Source organism: Alligator sinensis, unplaced genomic scaffold (assembly GCF_000455745.1).
Source record: "Alligator sinensis unplaced genomic scaffold, ASM45574v1 scaffold720_1, whole genome shotgun sequence".
NCBI lineage: Eukaryota > Metazoa > Chordata > Crocodylia > Alligatoridae > Alligator > Alligator sinensis.
Window position 1 is genome coordinate 1,839,090 of NW_005842026.1, and position 8,891 is coordinate 1,847,980.

At 42.6% G+C, this 8,891-nt stretch overlaps 1 protein-coding gene across 10 annotated transcripts in view; it reads right to left on the reverse strand.

The window, feature by feature from the left end:
- Positions 1 to 8,891, reverse strand: part of NUBPL (nucleotide binding protein like) — a 256,910-nt gene that overhangs the window by 245,550 nt on the left and 2,469 nt on the right. For 5 of the 10 annotated variants that reach the window (XM_025202457.1, XM_025202466.1, XM_025202456.1 and 2 more), the window contains exon 2: positions 4,066 to 4,167. The exons of 1 other annotated variant lie outside the window; for it this stretch is intronic. In XM_025202457.1, coding sequence (XP_025058242.1) covers positions 4,066 to 4,137 — 72 coding nt within the window. In that variant the 5' untranslated portion in view covers positions 4,138 to 4,167. Of the gene's footprint in view, positions 1 to 3,891; positions 3,999 to 4,065; positions 4,168 to 8,891 lie in introns of those variants that run through there. 4 more of the 10 variants (XM_025202462.1, XM_025202459.1, XM_025202465.1 and 1 more) reach the window with 2 other exon arrangements.

Genomic DNA, 8,891 nt, shown 5'->3' on the forward strand with positions numbered 1-8,891 from the left:
GCCAGAGAAGTGCTCAACTTGTTATGGCCACCCTCTTGTAGATTAATGTTCCACTTTTCCCCTGCAATGTTGATCACAGCTTCTCCCAGTATATACGGGGGGAGTGTGGGAGTTTGTTTTTCTCTTTTCTGTCCCCTCACAGGTCTCCAAACACGAATGATGACATTCCATAGCTGCACCAAAGCATTGCTGTGCATAGGTCTCTGGAGTCTGATGTCCAGACTCTATTCTGAACCTGCGATGCCTCTGAAACTCTGAAACTGTTTGCCATTTGGAGCCCAGGAAATAAAATGCCTGTGCCACATGCATGGATTCTATGAAAGTGGAAGCAACCCCCTGGCCCTACAGCGTCGCTACCAGTTCTGTAAGCCATCATGGACTCAAGTGGAACCTGTATCATAAGTTATTAAATTGCACTGGTAGGAGCAGGAGTCTCCTTAATTGATGCTGCAAATATAGAAGTTCTTGCTAATAAACTGTCATATGCCACTGAAAATATGGGGAAAATGGGAACTCCATTAACTGCATCTTTAAAGATGTTAAGCGAAGAACAGCAGTTAATAAGTAAGGTATTTCCTGGGTGGGAAAAACTCATAGAAGGGGATGAAAAGTTAATGATGTCTGGTGTACAGTCCTTCCAAAATAATGTATCATTGGCTTTAGCGTGTGAGCAAGCTCAGGCTCTCACCCAAAATGTTATCATGGGAATGATTCGGCAAGCCATGATGGGACAAATTCCCATGGAAGCAATCAACCTAATTCGGCCCCATGTAACGGAGGAAGAATTAGCCCTCCAGCCCTGGTGGAGATTAGTTAATGCTTCATATAATCACCACCAGCAAAGCTTGCAGTTATTCCTTATAACTGTGGCAGGCAAGGAAATTAGAACAATCCACCCAGTAGTCCCACTGGGATTACAAATTGATGATAGCTCAGTAATGTACTCCAGGGATCATAACACTTGGGCCTGGCAGAAAGATAGTGCATGGAAAACAGTAAATGTAAAAGGGTGCAGAAGAAAAGAAGGTTTAGGTTACATCTGTGAAGACCAAGCATTGGAGGAGCATGATGAATGTTTTTTTCCACAACCTGGAAACAAGTCTCACTGTTCCTTCGATGTTATCCAAGAAAGGGAATCTGCTATTGTTTATGTGGGTAAAGCATGTGTGTGCATGAGAACAAGATGTGATATTGTATTAATTAATGGATATTGGATTCAACCTATGGTGCCTTATATTAATCGCTGTTTCTGTAATGTAACCACTATTGTTACTTGTGATCTTAAGTTTACTGTACCTATATGGACCATACAACATTTGAATGCCTACCCTGAGCTCTACAAAGAGGTGTCCCCCATTTTACTAGGAATGGGTCTCATCACCATTAAGGAACTATTAACTCATCCCTCCTTACGAGCTGAACTGCAAAGACTCAAAGCTTTGGGAGAGAATGGCAAACTCGAGATTCAACACCACAATCAGGAAATCTCTAAGCTAGCAGCTACAGTTAAAAACGCAGGCCATCACTCCTGGTGGGAGGTTTTGTTTGGGTGGAGCCCCAATGCAACAGGTCTTTTAAATGTCATGCTTCACCCCATTGTAGTAATCATTAGTTTTCAAATTATACTAGTAATTAGTCTGATGCTACTAGTTTGCTGGATCCAGAGACTGATGCGACGATTGCAATGGATAGAAGGCCAGAACCAGTACCATGGAGCAAGAATGTGATGGGGATACTAGCTCAACGCAAGCACCCCATCAACGGGGGGAATTGTTACGTCTCAGCTCTGTATTCTTGGGGAACCCTGGTACAGGATGCAGTCTGTCTGACTCACAAAGGACTCACCCCCCTCCCCTCCTCTACCTAAACGAAACTGATTAAGATGCAGTGAGAGACGCACCTAAGACCCTCACCAGATAAGGGTGACGAGTGAATCAACTGCCCTAGGTCTCATTTACATGAGAGATGGAAAACAGAAAGCCTGAAGCAGAGACTGCAGTGAATTCTGGGACCAGAGAAGCAGGAGAGCGCTGCATGATGGGGAATCTGTGCTTCCAATGTTAATCAACCCATGTTCACACACACCCAGCTCAGCATTTATCAGACCAGTTCTAATCTGGATTTGCTAAGGACTTTTCCCCCCCAGACACACACACACAGCTCTAAGTTTAATAGGCATCTCGGGCCGTACATTCCCCGGTCCCACTATGGGAGGCCTATTTAAACTTGATTGACTAAAACTCGGTTGCCGGGTTAGGGAATGCTGAGGCAAGAGACCGAGTCAGAGGGGGTATGGGCAACATTTGAACAATGGTTAAGGGTTCATCACAGCATCCAGCCTGCTGGAGCCCTAATCCCAGGTGTTGTCATATCTTTCCCGAGACGACTGGTGGGAGTCCTCTCCACAAAAGGTTATGAGCACCCCAATAATTGTCTTAAGTCTGTTAAAAGACTATAGTAAGATCTGGAAAAGTCATGCTAAGCTGAGGCTTGTGCACAACAAGTAAAAATCCAAAATCCTGATGCTGCAAGCTATCTATTGTTCCTGAAGAAACCATGAGATATCCCATCAGTATATCTGCCACCCATAGGAATCTCAAGCTGGCTCCCAAGTATTTGGGTTACTCCCTAATCTTAAGTGTTTCCTGATTATCAATCAGTTTCCTGAGATGGTCCAAACCAGATAACCCCTTGTCAATAGAAAAGACAATGATTTACACTACTGAGGGTGCTTCGAAGCAGCTAAACTGAGGGTATAAAAATCTGTAAGTGTGTGTGCTGCTAGAGGGAGAAGAGGAAGAGGAAAAGGAAGGAAAAGAAGTAGAAGCAGGAGGAAAGAAGGAGAAGAAGAAAACCCCTGTGCTGACACCATCCCCTGTCGTTCTTGGGACGCTGGAAGAACAGATCATCTCTCTCTTCAAGGATTGTGCTACGGACTGTGCCTGTCAGCTTTGCAGCCTGAGTACCGTGGACTAGGTGAGATCCCAGCGTTCTCTGTCTTCTTTCTAGGCATAAACTTCTGAACCTGAACTGTATCAGTTAAGCTTGAGCTAAGTTTCCCCAAATACTTAGTGAAACCAGGGTAGTACTGTCATTGTTGGTGTTTGTTTTTCTTCTGTATGTTTATTACTACTAGTACTATTATATATTTCATATGCTTAGCAATAAATAACTTTTATAGTCAAACTGGTAGTAATTGGGTATATTTTTCCTTCTCTGCTTCTCTTTCCTCCCGTGCTCTGCAGCAACGCTTCTTTTACCTATGCTAAAGATCCCTGTGAAGCCCAAATTATTGTGGGGTCTGCTCATCAAGAGGCCAAAGATTGGGACGTGCTGAGTTTGAAACACATAAGGGGATCAGCTTGTATAGGCTGATTGACCCAGTTTGACTCAGACGTGCCCTTATGAACTGAATGCTGGCCCATGAGGGTGTCAGCTGGACACCCAGCCGGATTCAGAGGGATTCTGTTCACCTGTGTGCTTGTGTCTGACTGCATTTATTTGTTGCTCTTATGAACTGATTCTTGGCATATGAGGGTGTCAGCCTGTCCATGCTGATCAGCCCGGCCAGGTCAGGCGTGTCACGTTAATTTGTGTGTGTTTGTGTGTATGACTGATTTGGTGACTGGAGGAACCCAGCCCATTGAGATTGAGTCCTGCAAGATAGCTCCACTGGGGGTCAGGGCTTGCAGAAGGGAGAAATACAGCTCCGTATAGTAACACAAGCAGCACATTGACAGAATCACCAAGACCCTAGAAACTATCCCTAATAAATGAGCACACCCCAAAGTAATGGGCAGATTTGGTAACAACAGAAAGGTGTTCCTTGTCATCTTCAAAGTTTGCAGCTGCTGCTCACCATCCCAGCTCTGTAGTACAATCTTTTCTCACCTGTCAAGAAACAGGATTGCTTTCAGAGAAGCTGTTCCAAAAAAATTTCCTCCAGATTCAGTTAGTTTGTTTCCTGATCCTACTGGTGCACCTGCAGGTGAGTTGGCAGTGCTGCTGCCACTGCCAGAATTGCTGTAAAAACATCTTTGGTAATGCGGTGAAAAGTTTGAATACCTTAAAGCCCATCAAGTATCCTGTTGTCCAAAGCTCTTGCATCCTTTCTAGCTGATGCACTGTTTCATTCATACTGGCAATTTGAAAATGGGTCTTGATAACCTAAAAAAAATGAGAGAGTGTAACTAGAAATGAATTGTGGGACCTTGTGAATTTGACCCCAGGTTTCAGAATTGCAGTTATCTAACTGGTTTCCACTATGTATCTTACAATACCATGCATGGGTACAGAAATGAGACAAAAAAACATAGGATCCCCTCTCACAATTTTGGGTGCTAAAAGCAAAAAAATTCCACATGAAATCAGTGTGGTTCTCAGTGTTTTTAGACTCAAGGTATTCCTTGTTAGACTGACGGCATCCCTTGAAAAATGCCAGCTCTTAATTTTCACTCACTTCTTGACTACAGAAAAATAACAGAACAATAGTTCTGTTGTAAAGAATTCAGAAAGATCATAGCTGGTCAGAATCTTTTTGATGCTATGGATTCCTATTTAAAATGTCTGGATTTATTTTGAATTGTATATAAGTGTTTGCATACCTAGAATTGCATGGCATCTTAAAAGGATCTCAAGGCACCCCTGAGTACTGTTGCACCTGGTTGAGAATCATAGATTTACAGCGCAGTATTCAACGGGATGTGTAGGGGTGACTGCAATCAACTGTCTCCGTGTACAGGTAATGACTTACAACACAAAGTAAACTAGGCTTCTGCTCCTCTCCGTTGTAGGCATGCCTTAAAGGTATTATTTTTTATGTAGCCTTAGTTTCTTAAATTAGGCAAGTGTGTTTTTGTGCCTACTGCATTCATGCATTCCCAGTGTATATACAATTTGATTTGCATGCACTTGTGACTAGTTGACATCTTTGTGAGGCAGTTCATGCTCAAGAACTAATAATGCTGTAGCATCAAATTTAGCTTTAAATTGACTTCATAGGAATAACTGTAGCATCTTGGACAACCTTGGTTAATGCCAAGGACAGTTAAACAGGTACAGTAAAAGACTTAAGCAAGACAGTAGGGCATCAATCATAAATAAGATTATAAGGCTGTGAGAAATATTACGTCAAATGTAAATTAATACAACTGTTGTGTATTTAAGTCTCACTTGATGGCACACTATGCAAATATTATGAAAAGAGGTGGTCGCTTAATATTGTCTCAGAATACATCCTAACTTTCCTTATTCAAAAACCTTACCATGAACTGCTAATAAATAGCTCACACTCACATCACCATCTCCTTTATTTGTGAGAACATGAATAGAAAAATGACCAAACATTTCTTCTATGTACACAAAATACATTCCTCAAAATAAATTGAATGAATTCAAATAAACCCACACTCTCCTGAGGAGACTGTAGGCAGAGGGGATACCACAAACTTTCTGGGACGGCTATTGTGACTTAAATCTCTAGTCATACATATGCAACAGCTGGCAAAATGTCTTTATTCTAGAGCTGGGTAAAAATCCAACCTACTTTATGCTGGGAAATACCCTTTGGATCTCTAGAGAATGAAATCACAAATAAATTAATTTAAAGAAAAATAATTCCCCTAAACTAGATTTCTATTTCATCAAATTCTACTTAATGAGTCAAGGGATACAGCTCCAGTGTAAACTAACAGGAGGTATTTAAATTAAACACAGCTAATTCTTAACAATGCCCTACAGCTAGCAGGAGAAAATACCTCATTTAACCATGTCTCATAGTACAAATGCCAGCTGACTTGTTTGATTCCCTTTTCTTTCATAAAGGATTGCTTTTACATACTGCCACTACCATAAAAGGTCTTTATGAAAAAGTGATTTACATCTTTCAGTAATAGGAAAGTAGAAGCACCCCAAGTCTGTAATAATAGGACACTTTTCCACGTGCTCCAGGGCTGGCACTTTAATTAGAGCAGCTCCGAAAGCCACTCTAATTAAAGCACTGCCCTGTCTTGTGTATCAGCATCCCCATACTTGAAAATGGTGGTGGGGATGCTTGAACTAAAGCTCGTTGAATAAGCTTTAGTTCAAGCACTTTAGTGAGTTTTAGTTCAAGGTGACCCCAAGGGGTCTGTAGAGGTCACCTTCATTTTCAGGAAGATGTGGGATATCTCTACCTCTTCCTCCTAGCTGCTATAATTTAGGGATGCTTGAACTAAAGCTCATGCCATCCAATGAGCTTTAGTTCAAGCATCCCCACCACCATTTTCAAGTGTGGGGATGCTGGTACACAAGATGTAGGAGGCTGCTAGAACATGATTAATTCCAGCTTGTCAGAGTTCCAGCATCTCAGAGCAGCCTGTGCACTCAGGTATAGGTGCCCACAGTTACTACTCAGTGGGTGTTGCCCTCCAGTAGGCAACAGATATCTTTTGTAACTTTGCCCATGTCACATGACTCGGGCCACATAAAAAAAGTTATATGTTTATTGCAGTTATAGAAATAAAAGTCATAAACTTTAAAATGACCTCCAACAAGGTGGACTTTATACCCACTCAGAACTCAACTTATTTCAGAGTAGCTCTGGAAACATAACATGTATTGAAGGATCAGGAACTAATCCTTTACATAACAGAACTTGTTAGTCCCACTTCATGCTTGGGAGGAATGGGAAAGAGGTCTTGTAATTTAGGGACTATCTCATGACTATACTGAATTGAGGTAGGGAAATTCAGGCCCATCCTTTTCCACCAAATTCCAGCTCAATGTTTTGTTTGGCAGCAAGGGCACATTCACATTCTGGCTGCAGAGTGCTCTAAAAGGGTATGATCCCATGAGGAAGTTTGGTCCGGGTTTTTTCAGCCAGCACTAGAGGGTGGAGTGGGTGGATTGGATAACCCCCAAGGTGGAGGGCTCCAATCCATGCTCCCCACCCTCCTGTGCTGATGGAGAAATGCCTAAAACAAGCTCTCTCTGCTCCTTTTTCCCCCTCCCATTCTGGAAACAACACGTGGGCTGGGAGGGGAGAGCGGCATTGCTACAGGGAGAGTGGCAGGAGATTCAAAGCCACTCTAAACAGCAGCAGGATTCCCCATCCCCCAGGATGCAACAACAAACTTCTGTTGGGTCTGGGGGATCACTGTAACTCATGGTGCTTCCTGCAAAGTGCCATGAGGTGCAACAGGGAGCTGCTCTTCTGTCTGCACCTTAAAGGGGCATCATCTTGCATCCCCTTAAGGTCCTGTCTCCCTGTTCTCATGTGGGGTTTGTGAACCTCATCTCCAGGGATCCTGGTTTTCTCTGACAAAAAAAATCTCCAGTTTTCAGATTTAAAGAAGTAACTCAAAATCTACATTTTTCTATGATCAAAATGAAACACCACTAACACACACACACACACACACACACACACACACACACACACACAGTGGTGTTTCATTTTGATCATGGAAAAATGTGGATTTTGGGTTACTTTTTTAAATCTGAAAACTGGAGGCATTTTTTTTGTCAGAGAAAACCAGGATCCCTGCTCATCCCAAAGAGCTTCCTCCAAATGTTTTCGAAAGTACTTCATTGTCATCCCTTACCTGGAATTTTTCACCGCAGTGACGCCTACAAAAAATAGCTTATGACTAGCCAGCTGATGCACGCTGCTTCTATTTTTCATTGCCTGTTTGTGTTGCCTGATCCTGTCCATTTATCCACTTGTTTTTCTATAGCTTTGCAGTTATGTTGTATGCTTTCCATCTCTCTTATGATTAAAATATCTATTATAATGTCCCTGTCTTCTAGACACTGTTGCGATAAAATATAAATTAGTAAATAATAATAAAGTGGTGTCCTAAGTGTGTGGTGTTATAACAATAATAAAGTGATGTCAATAAAGTGTTCAAACTTGTGGTTTTTGATTATACAGTTTTACTACAAAATCTCACCCAATCTAAAGTCTGCTGAAGTCCATGGAAAGGCTCCCAGTGACTTTAGTAGGCCCTCAGCTTGAGCAATTTGTCATCTGCTAAGCTACATGTATGAATACATTGATCTAAAGTTTTCATAGAAAACAAGTTCCTATCTCACCAATCCTGGTCTCAATTACATCAAAGCACTTTGCCTCTCAATTCTCTGGCAAGGATACTTTTCTGTTTGCACCATTGCTGAAAGTTGTGTCTATTTCTCTATGTTTTGATACTGTTCTCATCTGTATAGAAACTAAGCATCATGATAGCAATTCTAATTGGATGAACAGAAAAACTCAGAAAACCAAATTTTTATAATGACATGACTTAAGCAGGTTTGATTGCTAGTCATTTTGAGATTTAACTTTGTGAATATTTTACCATTCATTTCAGATGGCAGCTTAATTTGCAGTTTATCATTGGACCCCAAACCAATTTGCCTTAGAAATCAATATTTATTTATTTTTTGCAAAATGCAAGGTCTGTAGGGGTCACTTTCATTTTCAGATAGAAGTGGGATATCTCTACCTCAGGCTTGTCCAACATGCGGCCCGCCAAGCCATTTTCTGTGGCCCATGGTGCTGCAACAGGAATTGTTTCCTTCCGCCCCCCCCCCTTGTCCCTCCCCCAGCCCCTCAGCAGCTTCCTAATGGCTGCTGAAGAGCTGGGGAAGGGACAAGGTTCCCACATGCACCGCATCAGCTTGACCTTGCCAACACGGTGTGTGGGAAGAGGAGTAGCCATGTGCCACTCAGGACAAGATGAGCCCAGCCAGAGCAGCAGGGGCTCAGCTTCACTTTCCCCTACCTGCACTGGTCAGTCCCGAGTGGCACACAGCTCCCCCGCCGCCTCTACTGGCTGGTGCTGACCCAGGCGGGTCTGTCCCATCTGGAGCAGCATGCAGCTGAAGCTGGATTCCCACATGATGCTGGGGCCGGG